Source organism: Acipenser ruthenus, chromosome 6, assembly GCF_902713425.1.
Source record: "Acipenser ruthenus chromosome 6, fAciRut3.2 maternal haplotype, whole genome shotgun sequence".
Classification (NCBI taxonomy): domain Eukaryota; kingdom Metazoa; phylum Chordata; class Actinopteri; order Acipenseriformes; family Acipenseridae; genus Acipenser; species Acipenser ruthenus.
This window is the reverse complement of record NC_081194.1, coordinates 50,676,772-50,701,405: the sequence shown is the minus strand read 5'-3', so window position 1 is coordinate 50,701,405 and position 24,634 is coordinate 50,676,772. Positions and strand designations below refer to the sequence as shown.

Genomic DNA, 24,634 nt, shown 5'->3' with positions numbered 1-24,634 from the left:
AATGCCAGATATGTTTGCAACAGCAAGTGGAAAACAGAAGAAATTAAACACAAGGAGACAACAAAGAGGGATTCACTTGCAGAATAAACTATTAATATTGCCTATGCCCAGGTAAATTATTTATACATGTGCTAAAGAAAATGTAGGCCTACCATAGATTTGAAAACGAGATTTAGGCTCATGTATAGGGCTGTGCTGTGCATTTTCGGGTTTGCATAGCTGCTATATAAAGTCATTGTTGTCTTTTTCACAGTGGATCGGTAGAAAATAATATTTAAGGTGGTACAGTATTAGATACATTCTAGTTGAAATTTACTGTTATAATATGTTACATTGCTTAAATATGCATTTATATGGAAATAAATGACCTTAGGCAATGTTATACATTAAAATCTTGGATTTATTTTTCTAACATATTATAGTGATCTTGGTTAACGCAGGCAGGCGCATCACACAGCGCGAACCCGAGACCTCTCACACCAAAGCATAGCGCCGATACCGCTGTACAAAAGAGCAGGCTCTTTTGCAAGGAGCGTATGTCGAGCTGCTGCCTCTCACCGTGCACACTACACTATTTTCGCTGTATGCAAATGTTGGTATTAGTTCGGAAAAAAACATTAGACTTACAGGCTGGTGTTGACAAATTTGCAGAGGCTACCCCCTTTTATTTTAGTTTATTTGTAATTATCTGTCTAAACATGTTATTTATAACTTTGCTACTGTATTTTTTTAAAGAACGTTTGGTATACATTAAACTGAGTAATAAAACAAACTTTAAATAGTCAAAAGTTAGAGCTAAAGTCACAAGTTAAAGAATAGAGTCCATGATGTAGTCCATGATTCTGGGAACCTGGAATGACAACAGTACTGAGGGGGTTACATTTGGAACACACAAAACACAGTGTTGCTGTTTCTGTGCTCATTTGTCATGTTTAATAAAGCCCATTTTTATACTGGCCACACACCTTGCTCAGCTGTTCAGACTACCACCTCGGAGTGCAGAAACAGTAATAAATGAGGATTAACAACATGTAAATAGATAGAATAAATAGATACACATTTAAATAGCATGCAAACAGAGAGGTAATAAAGTATTCCTTTAAATGGGCTATATGAATTTTGGGCTATGCATGGCAGGTTTTTTTTTTGTCCTGCTCTTATACATATTCCAGCTGACAGTAACATGCCATAGTGACAGGTGGAATTTGGAAGTGAACAAGCCAGCGGGTGGGATAGCCCTGTCAGTTAGCTCAGTCCAGAAGTGGTTATGTAAACCTTCTAAGTCAGCACTAATATGGTAACACTTTGAGTCGTCAACAAGTGCGAATTGACGCATGTAAAAATTGAAATGTTAAACCACACTGACATCTGTATGATTTATTTATGTATTCATGTTGCTAAGGTAAAACTATAAGAAAGTAATTTAAAGTTTTGGCAAATGCCTGGATTTTTGATTGAGTGTTTAAATGTATTTATAGAGTATTCCTAAACGTTAATCATGGAAAGAGCAGCCACTGCAAAAATATGTTTTAACCCTTAGCGCTCCATTTATTCAGCGCGTCATGTCCAATTTATTTTCACACGCGCAGTTTATTTTAGAAAAAGTATTTTTTTCACAGTAAAATAGGATTAAAAGGCACTGCATATCAACAGGACACTCAGTACTGCATCTCCAGCCCCGCCCCACCCCTTGTTCGCTGTATTTTTCACATACCTCTTCATAGTAGTGCATACTGATAAATCATCTCCTGATCACTCATTTTATCACCAAACTCCTCAATAATGCGATCCAAGTCATTATTTTATTACTATAACATCTAAAAAAAGCTCTGCAAATGTCTGTGATATTCTTTGAGCGCTGGATGCAGAAGCAACTATCTTGTTGGTTTATGTTTGTGTTATCTATGTGGTGCTGGGGCTATTTGTATTCATGAAATACGCCCCTTTTTTCGGCTTCTTTCGGCTCCTATCGGTCTCACTCGGCCATTTAATGGTTTTCTTGGCTTTTTCCAGAGAAAACACCACTAGAGACCTGTTTTTTACGTCTTTTTGATGATGTCGGACAGGGTCCGACATTGGACCGGAAGGGGAAAATTGCAATGTCGGACCAGGTCCGACATAGGACCGGAAAGGGTTAATAGTCTCTCTAGGCACAGGAGAGCTAACAAAAATAGTTACTGACACCTGTCACATGTAAGATGAAAATAAAATATGGATTCAAGTCTTTTGTTTTTTTTTACTTTCTAGCTGCACTTAGTTCCTTCTGGTGCTGATTAATATACAGTAGTAATAACACCTTTCTGGAAACCACCCCAGGCAATCTTAGCTCTTCCTAAGGCCAGTTCATCACAGGACTTCCAGCCAGTTTCTTAATTATTTAATTGACTGCTAAAGGTCTCAGAATGGTTTGGATTAGAATGTACCCCTGCACTGTAATATATCCTGTAGTTTAGAATGGTAGAGTTTTATGATGCATAATAAAGAACAGAGAAATATTGTCAGAATATGGGCAAAAAAAGTACATGTGAATATATTTTTGAAAAGCATGGAAAAATGAAAAATCATTGTTCAAATTAGTAAATGTAATAATAATACTCTACAAACATGTAGGGTTTATTGTTGGCATTTTACAGTACAACAGTTCCAATGTGTTTTTCAGAAATAAGATGAAATATCTTATCTTCGATTTGCCATGTGCTGAAGCGGGTGGTGGTTTTGTGTTTTTTGTCAAACGAGGGTGTGACCACCAAACTCATTTCCCTTGTGATCAAATTCATTTTCTTCTTCCACAGAAACCTGTTTCCTGCTAACCTTGTTGCTGCAGCCTTTCGATCGGTAAGACTGCTCACTGTTATTCTTGTAATCAATTCAGCAGACAGGACATTGTCTTATGGAGACAATGATCATGTTATTCCTGATGTAGATCCTTACAGTAAACCACAGTAAAATAGGCACGCTTGCCTATTTTGGTAACCAAGTATAATTGTGGTAGGTCTTCCCAAGACAGATAATGTCATATTCCCAAGACAGATATGTCATTCTGCATTGGTTGTAAATAGACTGGTAAAAAGCAAACAAATAAAGGTAATCAAGTAAGAATTCCTTGTAGATCTATCAAGCCTGGCTGATAGACTTCACTGTTGAAGAAAGAGCTGAAAAAAGCTGGAAAATGGACATGCTTCACTTGGTGTGGCATAGAAAGGGTTTCTGAGGGGGGTTGGCATGTGGGCCCTCATTATTTGCTGAGCTGGCAGGGAGACTGCTCTTTGTCTGTGTTGTTTGGAGTATCCAGGGGTGATGTGCAATTAGGACTGCTACACCCTCTCTGGTATCCTCATGTAATTGTGAGAGTGAACCAGATTCCATTCACTGGTCTATATCAACGTTTTTTCCATCCCTTTCCAGCTCCCAGACCCCAGTCCCCATTACCCCAGTCTTCAGAGAACTAAGCCTCCTATTCACTGTCCTGCAACGAAACAAAACACTGGCTGATGGGAGCTATGATGAATGCTTTGTCACACAGTGTAGAACTTGGCAGCAGACCAGGGTGCTTCTATAAAGGAATTGTGTCTTGCTTTATTGTGAAATAATTTCCTCTGGTCTCTGTCTTTCTGGCTGAAATTCATTAATTTCTTCCCAGAGGTATAAACAAGGTCTGGACAGAATAATAGGAACACCTGCTATAGCACTGTCAATAGGGCCATCAACCAGGACAGCACTGATTCTGTATGGGAAACCTTTTTTCTATGTATATAGGGTTTCAGCTAGTACTGGCATGTGGACAAACGTGACTTCCAATAGATTCTTATACGTTTTCTTATAGGTTTTATTTATTACACAATGCATGACAGTGATAATATTTGCATAAATATATTTGGTTAACTTTTTGTCAGATCCCTGTACAATAGTATTACAAGCTTTGCATTCCTGCTTTTGGCTGTCTTAAAGTGATTGTAACTAATAAATGTAATACATCGTACTTGTGCTCTTCTTTTAATTATCTAGGTTTCAAATGTGCAGTTTTGAAAGAAACACATGGAAAATACATTTCTGTTTGCAAGCCATGTCCCTTCAACAGCTCCTTTGCTGTCTTCGCCAACTAGCTGCTTCCCCTATTGAGAGACATGCTTTCAGCCAGTAACACACTTTAACCCAGAAGACACTGCTGAAGTTCAAGTGTAACAGAGCAAGGCATGGAAACTGAGAACTTTCATTAGCCTAGTGTAGTACCACATATCATTTTTGCGTTAACATGTATTTCTTTCAAAACTGCACATTTATACCCATATTCTAATGGAAGTACAATATTTCTGGAATTCTCTTGTTTGCTACAACTAATTTAAATAGAAGCGCAGGCAAACCTGTGTCCCCAGTGTTCTAAGCTATAGATTTTGAGTGCTGTCCAGTGTGAAGTTTTTAACAAGAGAACTAATAGGTTCCTGGGAATAGATTATTCTGTGGTCATGACCTTGCAAGGCAACTTGCCATGACCAGTTGTTCATGCAGATCAGCTAGGAGAGGGCCAAGCTAGTGTGTGCGATGGGAGTGTGGAAGGTGAAGAGGGGTCAGGTCTTATTCAGGACACATTTATCTCACAGTAAAGTCTGGTCACAGTTGGCTGAGGATATGGAGACATGTGACAGAGAAATAGGCAGCATTAGCACTGATCATGAACTTATACTGTACCTTCTATGGCAGGACTAAAATGAAAGAGAAGCATGACCAGGTCATAGTGTTCTTTTTATCCATTCAGTTCTCCCTTGTGGGAGCAACACCCCAAACATGGTCATTGCATTCATGTGATTCCGCTATCATAGACTTATTTTTTACATTGTGACAGAAACCTTTGTCCTTACCTCCTCCTAATACAACCTTCAGATTAAACAAAGGTCACAACACACAAATTATGCTTGCATAGCAACATAGAAAAAGCCAATCAATGTTTTACATCATAAGGGGACTTTGAGAAAACCAACATCTCACACAGTGTGTGCGTGTATCATGTATGAGTAATGTTGTCTTTAAAAGGAAGTAAAATTAAACTTTGGTCCTAATTTTATATTTAAATGGTGGCGGTAATTAGAACCAACACAATTTAGATCAATTGAATAGACCTCTATGGATGCTAACAAACCCTAAAGAGGTAAAAACCAGTGCTTTAAAATCCATGTTCTTACTTTCTTTTTATTGACCTGATAAAAATATTTTTTTATACTTTAATAAAAATGCTTTATGAAGTACAGTGTTACAGATATCAATATACAGTCAGCACTCACATATCCAACCCTATACAATTTTTACTTCAGTGACGGTTAAAAAAGTGTGTCACATATCTGATTATTTAATTTTGACCCGTTCCAACCCTTGTCTGTTTTTCAGGGAACACAAAAAAGATACAATGTCAGAAATACATTACTGTGGTTTAAAATAAGTAGGCTTCCATTTAGATGTACTGTAGTTGGTTTTGTTGGTACAGTACTACTTTTAATACTACTTTTAAATCTGGTACGTATTGTAGCAGTATATAAAACTCCTCATTAACGACCCAACAGCAACATGAAATCAAAATGTTACCCATGCACATAACTGCATAAAACGAAAAAAGGCAATGTAATTTAGTAAAAGATTAAAAAAAAAACAACAACACAGAATTAAAACAGTATCCAAAGTCAGTATTCAAAATTGCAGAATATAGTGCTCGATAAGGCCCTAATGTCTGTGCAAATGAAAATGCACAAAAGCAACTAAAGATCACAGATTTAAAAAAAAAATACATTGCAGTATCTAAAACTGTTTAATGATTAACTGTCAGGTGAAACTGGAGGAAGCGCTGTGTAACTGCACAGTAAAGATAGACTGATTTGCGCATGCGAGAACCCCTCCAACAGTAGAGTAGAGTACAGTAGAACCCCAGAGTTACAAACACCAAATTTACGAACTGACCGGCCTACTGAACCTCTGCTTTCAACCGGAAGTATGCAATCACTCAGTCATGAGTGCAATGCAACCAGATAGGCACTCCTACATAAGCGACGTGCTGGTCATGGGGATGGCAAAATTACTTTACCAACAAATGTATTCAGAAAGGTGAGGCAGATTTCAAAGCAAGTACGGGCAATTTTACTGGGAACATTTTTTTTCAAGCCAAAGGAGGCTGAATGACTGAGCCAGCTGCATGAATGCATTTTGTTTAAAAACAAGCACTACGTTAACCCAGGTTTTCCTGGATTTTTCCTGGTGTTTTTGCTACAGTTACGATTTCAATGATAACTTCAATTTAGCCTTATTCCATTTATAGTATTGTTTTAAAGACTTTAGAACCATAATAATATGAGACCGGTATTGCATTACTGTGCTGTCACCTTGCATTATTCTTCAGATTGAGGGTGTAGATAGCAGGTGTACACCACTTAAAACCACTGAAAACTCATCTTCAGAGTTACAGGCATTTCAGATTTAGGAACATCCTCCATTCCCAAGGGGTTCGTAACTCTGAGGTTGTACTGTATATATATATATATATATATATATATATATATATATATATATATATATATATTGTTATTGCAGCTTGGATGGTGTTAAAATTCCCCATCTGTGCTAAACTCGTGTAGAATGTGACCATCTCCAGATTAATTAATGTATTGCTGTGGATTAATTAATTGCTGTGGCTGAACGAGTTGGGTGTGTTCAGAGGTGGAACAAGAGAATCAGTGTTCTGTTTTGTTCAAACCTTTGTTTTGTTTATTATTAAAACGCACAAGCAGCACATTGATAATCCATTGCTGTCTGTGTTTGTCTGTTTCCAGGTTTGTGATATCCCACCACCAAACCAACGTGCCACATATCACCACATCCCAAATTACAGTATAAAAAATGAGCACTAATAATTAAAATAATATTGGTTGTCACTTCTTTAAAACAGCTTAGAACATCACTTAATTAAAAATCCTTACAATGTGTATTTTATAGCCGATTTACTGTGTGTGGTCCAGTGCAAAGTGTTTCCCAGTTTTTTCTCTAGTTTTAAGGCTAAGCAGTTTTTAAATTATTTTTTTAGAGAAAGCAAATATGTCTGTTCTTTTGTTTACACTGAAATCTGCTAAAAAGTGTGCAAATAGAAACTCATTTTGACTGCAAGCTATAAAGTTCAAAGATAACTGTGCATGTCCGACAGCACGCTCCACAGTTTATTCAGTGTGGAAAATAAGCAACAGTGCTGGAAAGATAATGCTCAAACAATAAAGAATCCAAAGTACATTGGAGATCATTTCATCTGGGGTATTACTGTGACTGGAGTAATCAACAAATAAAGTCAAATAAACAGCCTTATCAGTAGTTCAGTACAACCCCACTGCCCCAACACAGAAGTGAAATATTTACAAAGAATGTTTTTTCACCTTAAATAGATCTACTATAGGGTATATTTTTAGAAATGAACTTGTCTAGTGCCACATTCTTATTTTTTCTATGTCTATCAAACCCTACGTAGGTTCACTTGTTTGATTATGCTATATTACTCTACATACATTTTTTTTAAGTGAGCTCCATTTTTAAACAACTTCAGTCATCAGTATGTTGTTAGAATAACTAGATGTGACTCTGTGGTAAAGTGACGGGCGATCAATGCTGGTCAACGACAGAAATAGCAAACCCAGACTCAGATACTGCAGTGTAAACGGTTTTAATAATAGCAAATAAACCAAACAAACACAGGAACAAAATAGAGGTTTAAACTAAATACAGCAAACACAAACCAAACTCCTCAAAACAAACAAAATGGCACCAACGCTACGGCTGTCACAGTGCAATATTAACCTTTCTGTGTCTCTTTGTTTCACTCTCCACTCTCCACTCTCCACTCTCCACTCTCCACTCTCCACTCTCCTACACACCATCACAAAACAAACATTTCTTCTGTCTTTTATACCATGTGGCCAGGAGTTGATAGATTCAATCACCACCTGGCCACATTTCACACTTTTCTGTTCAAGCAATCACACAATTAATTAGACAATCAAAAATCAAACCAGGTTGCTGTGCAGACCGTGGCCATCTTGATTCCAGGGTGTCCCTTCACCATGATGGCCACCAGCCACCAAACCTACACCCACACCCACACCCACACACACATGTGCACCCGTGCAGAGCCTATGCTCTGTCACAGACTCATAATGTTGGTTATGAAACAACTTCCATCATACATATTATATTTTGTCAGATATAATTAATATTTATTGATGATTATGAAACATTTGGTTTGAGGGCCCACCACTTGAACTGAATAAGTAAACCCCAGGGGGCGGCGCTCAATTGGCCGAGCGTCGTCCGGGGGGAGGGAGGGTTAGGTCGGCCAGGGTGTCCTCGGCTCACAGCGTGTGTTCATCTTCGCCCCTTCCGAGTCAGCGCAGGGGTGGTAGCGGTGAGCTGAGCCTAAAAATAATTGGGCATTTCAAATTGGGGAGAAAATAATAAAAAAAACTAATTGGCAACGACTAAAGTACAAAAAAAAAATTAAAAAAAGGAAACATTTACTGATTGGTGATATAATGTGTGTAGGGGATAGTCCTTCCTTATAAACTATCTTTACTAAAATCAGGAAGTCCATCTGAAACAAATTAAGCCTGCATTGATAGAAGAAATAAGTAAGTTTTTTTTTGTTGTCATTGACTACAGCTAGGAAAACACAGTTGCATACTGCATAGAGTGAAAAACACAATGGTTAATTGAATTCACACAACACAAAATACCAACGAAAGGTAAACAAACATGATTACATGATGAGGTTTTGTTCCAGAACTTCAAACACAGTCTTATCCGTTTGCTGAGTAAGCCCCCCTCAGTCAGAAAGACGCTCTGAGAAACTAAGAAAATCTAATAAATCACACTTTTTTTTTTTTTTTTTTTTACAGTATGCAACCGACTACAAGACTGTCACGACTGGAAATGCAACTGCTGGAAATCTTACCTATGAAAAGGTATGCTATACTTTAATTAAAGTGAACAAATAACCCATTAACAATTGATCAGCAATGGCAATGCAGTGGAACTTCTGTTGTGTTCCAATGGTTCTGTGCTAAATGCCAATGGCAGCTGAAATGGCATCACAATCTAGGGTTCAGTAAGTGAATAAGTGTTCAGTTTAGGCTTTTTGACAAAGAGGTGCTGCACAAAACAGCAAGCATCCCCTCAGATGAGCATGCAACAAAACAGAACATATTAAAACAATCGAGTTGGGATTCAAGAGAGGACAGAAGCTCTGTTTTTACCGTTTTTTTTGTAAATGGAATCAATTGTTATCTAAGTCTTTCTACTTCTGCCACTTACAGTGGTTACAATTAGCATTGACACCCTGTGGTTTTATCATATAAGCACTGCATTACAGTGCTCCCCCTTTATAAGATGTCTCTTTATACCACAGAACAGGTTATAAGGTGGTACGCTCATGGCTCCCATTTGCCCCAAAATGCCATTCCACTTTCATTCCCGTTATTAGGCGGAACACAAACAGATACAGAGTTAAAAAGGGGGAGCACTGTGCTCATTAATTAGATACAGGAATAGTCCCACTCAAACAAAATACCTGTGAGGATAATATGTTTATTCATTATGAAACCCAGCGCTGGCTAGAAACAGGGATGGATAAGAGACTGACATTGATGCCTCATGACATTGTTTAATTAACACGCTGTTAGTATTTGTTTAGTGTAAAAACACATCTGCCATCAGAGCTGTAAACAGCCGCTTCTCCCCAGCTGCTATGAAACTTGTGCTAGCAATTGCATCATGCTATTGATTCTTGACTTGATTGACTGCCATTTAAAACAAGGAGCGTTTGCTTTCCTGCTTTAGGGCTGCTTAAAAACCAACACAACCAGAATAGGTCTAAACCTTTACTAAATAATCAAGTCTTTTTTCCGAGTAGATTCATGCATGTGTTCCTATCTTTAGGATTCAATTTATATTAGTTACTTTTTATTATTATTTTTATTATTATTATTATTATTATTATTATTAAATGTTTGAGGTAAAAAGAGAAATTAAATAAGACAATCATTTAATGAGAATATCTTTTTTTTAATATATATATATATATATATTTTTTTATCTTAGATGTATACATTGTTATCTGAAAGAGCAGCTTGGTATGGGTATGGAATATTAAAATAATAGAAGTTATCGTACTCTTACCTAATGTATAGATGCACTTTCTATCATTTTACTGTCTAATTGATCTCTTCCTGGTGACATTTTAAGTTTTAAACTCTCCAGTGGCCTCAATAATTAACCTCAAAGGACATCTGGTATACCCGACTAGGGGTGTTGGATTCTGTTTAATTTCATTAACATTTAAACTGTAAGACTGAACACATTGAGTTAAAAATAAATATAAAAATGAAGACTACATGTGTACAGTACTGATGCATATATGCAACTGACTATGAATAAATACTGAATATGAAATAGATGTGCTTGCACTGCTGTTGCTACCACTGTATAAACATCAAGGCCAACATTTAAATTTGATATGTATAGTTTCACCCATTACCTGGACATTTTACACATTACACTAAAATAAAATAATTAACCCTTCCAGATTAGTAACACCCTCATCCGAATTCCTGCCAGGTTTCCACAGACGTAGTGGATGTCGACACTCCCAAAAAAGGAAAACCCAAAAACAGCCACCAAACAGCCTATCTGATGATAGTGTTCATGATTGTGATCTGAAATGGGTATCTGATAATGACACAGTGTGTGATGAGAGCTGAGTTTAGAAACCTCTGGGTATTAGCCTTGTCCCAGAGCCATTCTGCATGGCCTTTGGGAGTCACTCAATGTACAAAATGTGATTAGGTTCATTTGCTAGCAGTGTTTTAGTGCATTGTTGGTTTTGAATAGAGGGGCTGTTGTTGTACATTGAGCTCTGGTTGAGGTATCTTTTACAGTGTATTTTCAACAAAACCAGTTATAAAATCTAATTTAAAAGCACTTTTTTATAAACATGCATGCATTATTTGCTTTAGAGTCTGTACTATCACTACCTTTACTACTACTACTACTATTCTATGGCAGAGTGCTTTATCACTGTCACTATAATGGGTGGGGGAAGTCATGAGTAAGTCAATCAGAAAGAACACCTGTGTTATAACTAGCACGTGGCTAGGGGGCTCCCGAGTGGCGCATCCAGTAAAAGGTGCTCCACGTGGAGTGCAGGATGCGCTCTATAGTCTGGACGTCGCAAGTTCGAGTCCAGGCTATTCTACAGCCGACCATGGACGGGACCTCCTAGGGGGCGGCGCACAATTGGCCGAGCGTCGCCCGGGGGGAGGGAGGGTTAGATCGGCCAGGGTGTCCTCGGCTCACCACGCACCAGCGACCCCTGTAGTCTGGCCGGGCGCCTGCAGGCTTGCCTGTAAGCTGCCCAAGAGCTGCGTTGTCCTCCGATGCTGTAGCTCTTGGGTGGCTGCATGGTGAGTCCGCAGTGTGAAAAAAAGCGGTCGACTGATGGCACACGCTTCGGAGGACAGCGTGTGTTCGTCTTCGCCCTCCCGAGTCAGAGCAGGGGTGGTAGCGGTGAGCTGAGCTTAGCTTCAAATCATAATTGGCCATTCCAAATTGGGAGAAAATAATAAAAATAATTGGCACGACTAAAAAAAAAAAAAAAAAAAAAACTAGCACGTGGCTTTCCAGGTCTCTGTCTGGTGTGTCTCCTGATAGTCTTCTGTCTGTAAATCAGTTACTGTTCTAGAAACATTTATTGTTTCTGACACGATCTTACACACTGTCTGCATTTTGAATCCATGAAATCCCCTTTCTGATTACTGCATTCCAGGTCAATGAGTTTCTTTGTCTCGTCTTCATTCCACCTGCTTTACTATTGGGATGGGAGCGGTTGTATTAGTATTAGGTGTGTATTTCCTTGTCTACATCCTTCTGTGTAGTATTTCCATTTCTTTTATTGGTGTTCAATTGCAGTCTGCCAGTCTGCCTAACTGTTTAATCCCAATTTCAGATAATACCAAGCGCTATAATCTTTTGTACAGTGGTTAAGACTATGTCAAAATACCTCATGTTTGCTTCTACAGATACCCACTGGCTCAGAGATAGATGGCATGAATATCCTGGGCCTAGTCCTGTTTGCCATTGTGTTTGGAATAGCTCTAAGAAAACTTGGACCCGAAGGGGAAGAATTAATAAAATTGTTCAACTCTTTTAATGAAGCGACAATGGTCCTTGTATCTTGGATCATGTGGTAAGTACCTAATAAATTAATGTTTCTTTTTATGTGCTTTATCACAGTAAGCAAAAGTGAGATAAAATACAACTGGAACTGCTTGCTTGCTGGTCGCCCAAAACCCTCTTTTTCAAAACTTAAACTCAAAATCGTAAAGTTTTGTTCTTTGTACTGTCCAGTAAAAATGGACTGTCATTAACCTCTGGCCATATGAATGATACACAAATCACATGTTTTTTAACACATCCTTTTTACTTGAAGTTTACAAACCCCACCCTCCCATGATAGCCTGGCTCATTGCCTAGGCTCTTCCAAGTGCAGGAGACAAAAAAAAAATGGGTGCAGATGTGGCTACGTGCAAAAGAGGATTATAGCTACAGCATCTGAGAATAAGCTGCTGGAGATTTTCTCAGATCAAAGCTGACTTGTACATACCACCAAAAGCCTTATTTCAGTAAGGCTACTACATTTTCATGAGTGTACGGTACCATTTCCTGTTAGAAGTGTTTTTTTTTAGATCTATAGGACATTTTACTTTTCCCTTACCTTTTGCAGTCATTCTGAGTAATTATTGTTCATGCTTCTTACTACATTGTTATGACAATGCCCTGCTTTGAGCCATGTGTCAATGGTGCAGGAGTTCATAGTCACGTTTCAAGGCAGCTGGGACATCTTGCGGATAGCCAAGCAGAGTTGATTCAGAAGGGCTGAGTATTTAAAATTGATTTACAAACTACATTCTGCGGCAGAAAAAGTTGAATTATTTGAATTTCAGCCACAGCTGAACCATAAACAGCTTTTGTCATCGGCTTACGGTGCAATGCGGCTCCCTTGCTGTGAGATGCTATGAAGGTATGAATGAGCCTTCACCTTTTAAATACACTTTAGCTAACTAGCACATGTTCCATATAGCTATGGCAGAGAACTAGAAATGATTAGCAGCTTCTAAATGCAAGACTACAAAAATAAATAAAGCACATGTAGCTGATTGCCTAAATAAGATTGTTTGGAAACATTACAAAAACCTAAGAAAATCTAATTTGAAACTTGCTTTGTAATTAGAAACATGATAGTCACAGAGGTCTAGAGTTGTACTGTAGACCATAGCCAAGAAAAGGAAGTGGTCAGCAAAATGCATTTAGTACTGTATCACCCTGTTGACAGCAAGCTGTTTGTGGTAATTTCCTGGTGACAAATGAATGTGTTAATTTGTGTATTTCATTTCGAACAGGTACGTGCCCATTGGTATTATGTTCCTAGTTGGCAGCAAAATCGTGGAGATCGAAGATGTAGTCCTCCTTATCACTAGTCTGGGAAAGTATATATTTGCATCGATACTGGGGCATCTTATCCATGGAGGAATAGTTCTGCCTCTTATCTACTTTGGATTTACTCGAAAAAATCCCTTCAGCTTTCTCTCAGGGCTCATCACACCTTTTACAACTGCTTTTGCCACATGCTCCAGGTTTGTAAATTGTTCATACAATGTAGATTACAGTAGTTTACACACAGTTTGACATTATCTTTATAGACCCTTATGGTACACACTTGTGGCTCATTTAATACAAACCAGTCCAGGATCTTTAATATTTGATTGATCTATCTCTACAGAGGTAACAAAACAATTACCATCTGTGGAAGGGTGGTGGGCAATTCACTAACACACAGGAGACAGAACTGCAGTTGAAACGCCGCTCCGGCGCACTGATTTATTTTGGACTTCAGAGGGAGCTGTTGTCTGTGGCCTGAATACCGGCAACGGTAGTCAGGACCACAGAGTTACCAACACAGGTATACAGTCCAGTTGATGACGGCGCACTCGCAGGTGCTAAAAATAATAATGAAAACAAAAGGCAAAATGAAAAGGGAAAATAAAACACAGTAATAAAACTACAAAATAAAGGTGCTGCTTATGCAGTGCCCCCACTGCCTCTAAGCCGGTAAGCTTGGGATCTCTGTCCTATGCTGTTTAGCACTATACACTGGGGTGGCCAAAGTTCCCCTTCTATTTATACACGTTCCCTCAGATACGTAACAATTATTTTCTATATTATTTTCTTTCTCTAGGCTGGCTGTCTTCCTCAGCCGTGCTTGCCTATTTTGTTCTCTTGCTCCCACCACTGGCGTTCCTGCCTGGTCTATGTTTACACTGGCCTTCTTGGCCAGCGTCTCTGTGTATTCCCAGTCAGGGCCACCCCAATGCGTAACCAAGCGCAGTACTTATGGGCTGAGCAATCCCCCAAGGCCTGCCTCTCAGCCACTCAGAGAGAGGAAAGCCAACACACCCTCTTCCCCACCTCTCCGTGTCATCACCATGACTAACAGGCAGATCTTACGGGGCTGCTGCCCTCTTCCTGCAGTACCCCGCATGTGCCAGTCAGTCAGCACAGACCTCCCCTGTTACACCATCATATAACTGACATTTTCCTATGTAAAAGATGCACACATTGTTTTAAATGTGTATTTGGTATTTTTTTCATACCTATTAGTAAACAAAAACGTTTGCACACACCTTTAGGGACACTTTCTGTCATCAAGAAACATAGTCAACATTGTTTAGTTTAGTCATACTATAACTTTGTGTATATATATATATTTTTATTATTTTTATTTTAAATATATATTTCTCAAGAATAATCCAAAAACTCAAAAGATAGAAAAGGACCACCAGTTATTGCCTTTACAATAACTCAGACGCCCAAAAGCTTCACAAATTGGCTCATCTTCCCATTATCGCTGCTTTTCCTATGACTGATGTGTTTTCAAAGTTGACTGTATTTCTTTATGCAACCTCTTGAAGTTGAATACGGTGAACGGGAAATGCTGCAAAAAAACAAATAAAAATAAAAGCTTTTTCAACTTTACCATATAGGAAAATATGAGAACTAATAAATGATGGCAATAAATATTAGGTAGGATTTAATGGAGTTATGTAGGAAGCTCAATATGCTTTAATTGTTTAATTGAACATAGGTCTTCAAGATTGGACTGGACTGGAATAGCCACAAGCGAGTACCACTGCCTTAAAACAATCCCCCAGTGTAAATGTCTGATTACTTTCAAGGTAGACTGAGCTGCCTTTTTATCTGTTTAGCTGGCTGAGTTTGAAGCATAAGGTCCTCTAATGTGTGTCCAATTGGTAGTAGAGATTTCAGTTGTGTATATACAGCAGAAGTGGGCAACACAAGCTAACGTAAGACCTACCTGATGTCCCTGATGCACTGCTCAGTTATGAAAAGTGGTTTTCTTTAATTAAAGATGTATGTTAATAACACCACAACTATAAATACAGAATTAGATCACCATGACCTAACTTTAGTGTATGTGAAGTGTTACAGAAACAGTGAACAGTTTTGATAACTCTTGTGCTAAATTCCCATGACCTTTTAGTTAATCTATAAACCCCTGTTTACCATATTTCAGTTTTGCTCTTATAGCATGTGATGGGAATTAATTTTGCACAATCTGAAACTATATATAAAAAAATAATCAGTTTCTCCTAATTAACACAAAGGGGGAACAGTTATTTATAATGATGGTATCCCACTGCTGTTTTCCAGCCTCACAGACTTCCTTGTACTTTCATAGTTTATCATTAATTGACCATTTACTGAGAACAAGTCTCCTTAGACAGATAGATATTCAAATCTGTCCGTTTTTTTGTTTATCTTAAGAACACCACTATGACAGAAACAAAAAAAGAACCACTACAGTATTTTTGATCCTAACCTACATCACATTAATATTGGTTACACGATGGCACTCCAGTAAATGGTCAGTTACACATTTTATGAATCTACACTGGCAATACGTAAAACATCCAAAAATGCTTTTAATGTATCTGACTATTGCTTGTAAGAAAATTCTCGATTTAATCACCTTTTCTGTAATGGTAATTGTGTGACTAGTTTTGTGCCTTACTATAGTGGTTAATTTTAATGTTCCCTTGACAGTTCTGCTACTCTTCCTTCCATGATCAAGTGCATTGAGGATAATAACGGTGTTGACAAGAGGATCAGCCGCTTCATCCTGCCCATTGGCGCCACGGTCAACATGGATGGGGCTGCCATTTTCCAGTGCATTGCTGCCGTCTTCATTGCCCAGTTAAACAACGTCGAGCTAAATGCCGGGCAGATCTTTACCATTCTGTACGTAGCCCCCTGAGCATCTTAGTCAAGCTAACCAAATAATTCCATAAATCAAAGCTGCTAACACCTCTATTCACAAGATAGGCCTCAAATGTGCAGTTTTGAAAGAAATGTCAGCAGAAACATTTGGAGCCAGTTGGAAACGTAAAGTATTTGTAGCTAACATAATAATTGCCTTCCTTACCTGTTGTCCATTTTCATTTGCTACGTAGGTCTCAATTGGGCAGTTTGTACAGTGAATCAGTATAACAGTTTATACATTCTCCATAGTGGCAGGCAACGGTGTATTCCACCTATGTTACAGATGTGCTTTTAGCCTTTATCTGTGATGTTAATCTTCTATTTGCACTGACCTGACCTGAAGTTGTCAGTAACCCAGAAAAAGCCAATCCAGCAAACCCAGATTTGATCACCGTAATTTAAAAATTATAAGCGGTGCAGCCACATTTACACACGTGGTCTTTAAATGAGGTCTTTGAAATCACGAAGTAAACTAGTTCATAATTAGTTCTTGCTGTATGTTGGGGGTATTGAATAGGATCAGAAATTCTGATAGCAGCAGTGTGGAGTGGTGGTTAGGGCTCTGAGCTCTGGACTCTTGACCGGAGGGTCGTGGGTTCAATCCCCTGTGAGGATTGCTTTACCCTTGAGCAAGGTACTTTACCTAGATTGCTCCAGTAAAAACCCAACTGTATAAATGGGTAATTGTATGTAAAAATAATGTGATATCTTGTAACAATTGTAAGTCGCCCTGGATAAGGGTGTCTGCTAAGAAATAAATAATAATAATAATAATAGCAGTGTTGCAATAATAATCAGATTCTATGCATTTCTGGTTCCAGTGTTACTGCAACAGCCTCCAGTGTAGGAGCTGCAGGGATCCCGGCTGGAGGGATCATCACTATTGCAATCATACTGGAGGCCATTGGCCTGCCAACCAATGACCTGTCTCTCATGTTAGCCGTCGACTGGATTGTGTAAGTTGTTGTACAATAAAGTAGAAAACAGTCTATAGATGTACATATACACACACGCAGAGGACCCCACTGTAACACTGTAGTCAGGAGCCATAGTTACGAGACTGTGCTATCCTACCTTATTGCTATATTGTAATTGTATCTCAGATGTAGTAGACTTTCTTCACCCTGAGGAGCTCAAATTAAACACACTATTAATAGAAGAGTACTAGGCGAGTTAAAAAAAAAAACAACAGTGATTATTCAGCAGTTACCAATGCCACAGACATCGCCATGCACTTCCTCCAGATTTAATATTTGAATTGTTTTCATGTACAGTATCAATTTACAGTGCATTGCAAAAGTATTCAGACCCCTGACCAATTCTCTCATATTACTGAATTACAAATGGTACATTGAAATGTTGTTCTGTTTGATATTTTATTTTAAAACACTGGAACTCAAAATCAATTATTGTAAGGTGACATTGGTTTTATGTTGGGAAATATTTTTAAGAAAAATAAAAAACTGAAATATCTTACTTGCATAAGTATTCAACCCCTGTGCTGTGGAAGCTCCCAGTTTACACCGATGAAAGAAATTGCCCTAACGAGGACACAATTACCTTACCATTGGCCTCCACCTGTGAACCATTAAAGTTGCTGTCACATTTTCTGGATAAAAACCCCACTGCTGAAGGATCATTGGTCAGGCTGTGAATCTGAAGGAAAATGAAGACCAAAGAGCATTCTACAGACGTTAGAGATAAAGTAATACAAATGCATAGATTAGGGAAAGGGTACAAAATAATAACCAAGTGTTTGGATATCCCAGTGAGCACAGTTGGATCAATAATCAGGAAGTGGAAGCTGCATCACACCACCCAGGCACTGCCAAGAAAAGGCCGTCCCTCAAAACTCAGCGCTCAAACAAGAAGGAGACCTGTGAGAGAAGCCACAGAGAAGCCAACAATTACTTTGAAGGAGCTACAGAGTTCAGTGGCTTGGAGTGGAGTAATGGTGCACCAGTCAACCATATCAAGAGCTCTGCATAACACTGGCCTGTATGGGAGGGTGGCAAGAATGAAGTCGTTATTCAAAAAGTATCATCTGAAAGCACGTCTGGAGTTTGCCAGAAAGCATGAGAGTGACCCAGCTGCGATGTGGGAAAAGGTTTTGTGGTCAGATGAGACCAAGATAGAGCTTTTTGGCCAAAACTCAAAGCGCTATGTGTGGCACAAACCTAACACTGCCCATGCCTCAAGACACACCATCCCTACAGTGAAGTATGGTGGTGGCAGCATCATGCTGTGGGGATGCTTCTCATCAGCAGGGACTGGGCATCTTGTTAAAATTGAAGGAAGTATGGATGGAGCGAAATACAGAGAAATACTGCAAGAGAACCTGCTTCAGTCTGCTAAAAAACTGAAGCTTGGGAGGAAATTCACCTTTCAGCAGAACAATGATCCCAAGCACAAGGCCAAAGCAACATTGGAGTGGCTCAAGAACAAAAAGGTGAGTGTCCTACAGTGGCCCAGTCAAAGTCCTGATCTCAATCCCATTGATGATCTGTGGCACTATTTGAAAATTGCGGTCCACAAGCGTCGTCCAACCAACCTGAACAACCTGGAGCAAATCTGCCAAGAAGAATGGGTCAAAATCACTCCGACACTGTGTGCAAAGCTGGTACATACTTACCCCAAAAGACTTAAAGCTGTTATTGCAGCAAAAGGTGGCTCTACCAAATATTAATATGTGGGGGTTGAATACTTATGCAAGCAAGATATTTCAGTTTTTTATTTTTCTTAAAAATATTTCCCAACATAAAACCAATGTCACCTTACAATAATTGATTTTGCGTTTCAGTGTTTTAAAATAAAATATCAAACAGAACGAAATTTCAATGTACCATATGAGAGAATTGGTCAGGGGTCTGAATACTTTTGCAAGGCACTGTATCTCCAGACTCTAAAAAATGTTTTTGTGAACATCTCAATTACGTGAATAAGTAAGAGAGCTTATTTTAAGTATAAATGTGTCAAATAGTGCCAATGTCTAAATTATTTGCTGCACTAAAGCTTACTCTGTCCCTAGCACCATGCTGGCAGGATTTCTACAGTGCCACATATACTAATACTACAGTATAATGCTTATGATACTACCAGGCATTTTACACATTACGTGCAAACATGTTAATCACCTCCTTATTGCAGAACACCAGTGGCTTATTCTAAATCATTATAATTCCATTATAATTCCTTGTGTGGTTGTAATTTCTATCAACCACATTTAATGGATTTATTTATGCTAAGGTTTATAGCAACATCCAGGTTCCAGAAAAATATAAATCCTAGTTGTCAATGTGCAGGCTTTCAATGAATAGAATGCACGATCAGTTGCCTAGGATTATGGTTTGATATATTACTTTTTCAATCTTAAAAGTGTCAACATGATCTTTGTATCTTTGTTACCAAAATCAATCACCACTCTATTGTAAAAAGCACAGAAATAGTACTCCTGGATTTGAACATTATTGTCGGACACAGCAAGTTTTCATTGATCTTTATTTTTCCAGAGACCGGACGACTACTGTAGTAAATGTAGAAGGAGATGCCTTGGGTGCAGGAATCCTCCACCACATCAACCAAAAGGAAATGAAGAAGCAGCAAACCGAGCTGGAGACTGTGCGAGTGGAAGCCGTACCCAACATCAAGTCAGAGGAGGAGACGTCTCCACTGGTCACACACCAGAACATGGGGGTCATGCCTTTCAGAAAGGGAGACTTGGAGTCACAAGAGTCTGTACTATGAAATTTGAACCGCTCCCCTTAACATCAGACAAATGCTGTGTGACTGACATCGGACGGACACCATTTTATATGTTTTTTTCATCCCCGTTTAAAAGGTTACAAAGATGTATTTCTGCCCACCTGGCAGATTTTTTTTTTTTCTCCTGCACCTTTACAAATTACGTGCTGTGGCCATGTAGGTAATAATGGTAAACATCCCTGTGTTCACAGATGTATGTGAACAATCAGTATGACGGGTTTTACAGTGAATGCTGGTAGTATAAGCAGGGCTTTTTTTTGGTCTATTTTCCATTTGGAATAGTAAGAGTTAGCCTTGGGTTATGCTCCAGTGCAGTTTGTTCTAGTTTTTCCAATCTTCTAAAGTGATTTCTCTTTTCACATCTGGTATGTGCTTGATGTTGTGATAAGCAATAAAAGAAGCAGCGAAAGAGAAGTTGCGGGCTTCTTGCTTTCGAGTCCAGATAAGTGTAGTTTATTGAAGATAAAAGTTCTGAGTTGCAAAGTTGCAACCAGGCATCTTAACGGTTACATGGTGACAACAGTTTGCAGGTATCCTCTCTCCAAGCACGGATCAGAGCAATACAAAGAACATTAAGCATTTCCCAGTTTAAATGTGGTTTCTTGTGACATCATGTTTTTCCTTAAACCCAATCACAAGAGAACACATTTACAAGTATTTACAATCCTTACATCAAAAGATTCACATCCTACATGGTCTGTGCATCTAATTTCAAATGCTATCTTGTCCTTCTTCCTAAATGGAGGCCTATTTTCTTAAATCTTTGATGGGAGGAAAGAGAGAGATAGCTTCCTGGAGTTCTTTGAAGTTTCCATCATGAGAGACACCTATTGTGTCAGAGGTGTCACCTCTCTGGTACACCTCTTACAGGAGACAATAGTCATAATAACTGGTTGAGTTCTCATGGAAGTAGCTCTCACAGATCTCCATTTGTCTGTCTTTCCCACGATTAACAACATTACTTTATTCTATACTAAATCTAAAGTCTAATCAATGTACTTATTTCTAAATAAATGTATTCCTACACTTGATTTCACACAGACTTGCTCTGGAAATTGTTCCAAGCCTGAACCAAGTAAAAGGAAACCAAACACCAGGTACATTTCATCAGTACACAAAGTAAACCACGACCACATTTTATAAACTGAAAAGGTGTTATCTTTACCTCCAGTACAATGTTTGCATTGAAAAAGGAAACCACTAGAAAGTAAACACCACTACAGTATTTCATTTTTTTTTTTCTTTGAGCGGTTGTTTGTTTTTTGGTGGGGTATCTTCTCCTTTCCTGGGGAGGGGACAGGCCCCTTTGAATTTTTGTTTTTTTAAATAGGGTATTAAAGCTGAGTCAGTCTGGTCTGGATAGCAGGCGTGAACAGGTTCTTAGAAGCTCAGTGTTAATGGTGAGTGCTAATCATGGCTTAACATTAACTCTGTCATTGGAATTATCTTCAGACCCCCAATTTATGTGATGAATATCGTAACATGTGACATGTTACCAGGAGAAAGTGTAAACTGCATTTTATTTTTAAAATATGCATATAATAATAATCAGCAATCATTATGTTCGTAAGAAAGGTAATATGATTGATTTTAAAGCCTTAATTGTCACTCCTTAAAAAAGGTACTGATACGGTATGTGTACTGAATATGATCAGTGTTGCACAGAATAATTTTGGATCAAACACAGAAGGCTTCTGCGTTCATAGTTGTTGGTAATATAAACATGTATAATATGTAGTAGACCCTTTTATTGATGTGATACAGCCACCTGAGATTTCTTACGAGTCCCTTATCATTTTAATGTATTTTTCCAGACTTTTTGCACTTTGAATTAGATGAAGTCCAATCCTGCCACAACTTTGTAGATTAAATACCTGTGGGGAGTTATTAGGAAAGCACCTGACTCTTCCAGTGTGCAGGACAGGGATGTTTAGGTTACAGGCATACAGTAGTTGCACAGGGAGTGCACCAACAATGTGGCTGGATAAATGGGTTTCACCAAAGTCAAAGTGAAAATAAAGTCTGTAAAGCTAAAAGTCTACAAAAGAATGATAGGGACTATCAAGAAAGGTGTCAGGTAAGAAAAATATTTTAGAACTTTGGTTATGAAACTATTAATAAGTGGACATGTCCTTATTAAGCTTCAAATGTGGGGGGCGGGGTCTACAGAAAAGCTGTCTATCTTGTATTTATACACAATATTTCTCAGTGCTGTGTTGAATACGTGTTATAATATATGAATTATATATACCACAACTAATAAAGATGAAAGAAAAGAAAATGCAGCTTTCATTATCTCTATTATTTTGTTCTTGTGCAAATAATAATAGGTCCAGTAGGTGGTGCTATTTTTCGAGAAATATTACACTATGTAACACAATTTTTGTTCCTGGGTAATAAGTGTTATTTCCTAATTGCTTATGCCTCAAAAGTATAGAAAATGGCTATTATTCCCCACAAACTTTGCTTTTGTGACCAGGACAGTGATATTTTGAAATGTACCTATTTCCAATGAGAAAACGGGCGAATTTGTGTCTTTTCGTTCACATAAAGTCAGAAAAAAACATATAAATCCAAATTAACATGTATTTATACAAAAGTAATACAAAAATGACTACAAAAGATTTAGAAGTGAGTAGTTTTTTGAGATTTACGATTATATTGTAAATCACTTTCACGAATCAGCCGCCAAATGTAGTCTCCCATCATGTTCTTGTTATACTGTCCTTGGTAGTGGCGTTCAAAGTCCAGTATATCCTGGTGGAAGCGCTCGCCTTGCTCCTCCGAGTACGCTCCCATGTTCTTCTTGAATTTATCAAGATGAGCATCAAGGATATGGACTTTGAGGGACATCCTACAGCCCATTGTGCCGTCTTCTTCACCAGTCTTAACCAGCTCCACATAGTTTTCGGCCTTGTGATTGCCCAGGAAGCCCCGAATCACTGCGACAAAGCTGTTCCAAGCCACTTTCTCCTTACTAGTGAGCTTCTTGGGGAATTTATTGCACTCCAGGATCTTCTTTATCTGTGGTCCGACGAAGACACCGGCTTTGACCTTTGCCTCAGACAGCTTAGGGAAGAAGTCTTGAAGGTACTTGAAGGCTGCCAACTCCTTATCTAGAGCTCTGACAAATTGTTTCATAAGGCCCAATTTGATGTGCAGTGGTGGCATCAGCACCTTCCGGGGGTCCACCAGTGGCTCCCACTTGACGTTGTTCCTCCCCACAGAGAACTTGGTCCGCTGTGGCCAGCCCCGCCTGTGGTAGTGCGCCTTGGTGTCCCTGCTGTCCCAAAGGCAAAGATAGCAGGGAAACTTGATAAAACCGCCTTGGAGACCCATCAGGAATGCCACCATTTTGAAGTCTCCTATGACCTTGATGCCATCTCAGAAAAATACAGATATGTATCCACTTAGGCAGCTGGAACTAAACTGAACTGGTGGGCTTAAGGCCCCTGTATTTATACTACTATTTATATTACTGGAAAGTTCTAGAAAGTTCTAGAAGTTACCCCAAGTTTACTCAGCACTGAATCTATCTGGAATGTTCTGGAAAATAGGTAAATTTCAAAATATCACTGTCCTGGTCACAAAAGCAAAGTTTGTGGGGAATAATAGCCATTTTCTATACTTTTGAGGCATAAGCAATTAGGAAATAACACTTACTACCCAGGAACCAAAAATAAAATAAAAATTTGTTACACGGTGTTATCTAACAATTAAATACAATACATTTAACTGTTTACTAATGTTTATGGTGCTTTTAGCACACCTTTTTAAAAAAAAAAAAAAATGGTACAGCAATACACTACCATAGAGGCATGACAGTGCTGTATTTAGGATAGATAGATGCAATGACTGCTGTATAAGAAATCCCTAGTTTATAATTGTAGCTAATTCAATCATACACAAATGGATTGTACTGTTTCACTCACAAACCCTGATAAATAGGCTAACATTTAGCTTTTTGGGGTCATTTGAAAATCTCCAGAATATGTAATAATTAATTTTCATAGATATGCAGACAGTGCTAATTTAAGCCTACTATATTTTCCTAATTTTAAACTATTGTGGTAACTGTTTTCTGAGTAGTGTTCGTTCGGTTGGATGTTCAGATCTAAAATCATTGTGTATAGTATGGGCCATGTGCTTGGAACCAGGTTTATAGTAAATGCACTCATGTATTCTGTATTCTGTGCTGTGAGTTAGTTTTTTAACTGCTTTTGAGAACAATAAATCAGTAAAACAATTACTTTTTTCTTTATTTCCTTACAAAAAAAAATACACAGTTGTAAAAATGTGAATTATGTGTGGTTAACACCTTGAAAAATCTGCCATGAAAAACAGTCAGCTGTAACTAAACATTGGTGAACCCTATACCGCCCACCGCCCAGGAAAGCCACTTTCTGTAGGGAGGGGCCACTAACATCTGAATACCAACGTTAAAAATCTGGGATGTCGAGTGTAT

The 24,634-nt window shown here is 38.4% G+C and overlaps 1 protein-coding gene across 1 annotated transcript in view; it reads left to right on the top strand.

Moving 5' to 3' along the window:
• LOC117411503 (neutral amino acid transporter A-like) overlaps positions 1-24,415 on the top strand; it is a 28,293-nt gene extending 3,878 nt beyond the window's left edge. The window contains exons 2-8 of the mRNA XM_034019113.3: positions 2,793-2,835; positions 8,913-8,978; positions 12,090-12,256; positions 13,470-13,703; positions 16,192-16,386; positions 17,229-17,363; positions 19,917-24,415. Coding sequence (XP_033875004.3) covers positions 2,793-2,835; positions 8,913-8,978; positions 12,090-12,256; positions 13,470-13,703; positions 16,192-16,386; positions 17,229-17,363; positions 19,917-20,151 — 1,075 coding nt within the window. The 3' untranslated portion in view covers positions 20,152-24,415. The remainder of the gene's footprint in view (positions 1-2,792; positions 2,836-8,912; positions 8,979-12,089; positions 12,257-13,469; positions 13,704-16,191; positions 16,387-17,228; positions 17,364-19,916) is intronic.
• The last annotated feature ends 219 nt before the right edge of the window (positions 24,416-24,634 follow it).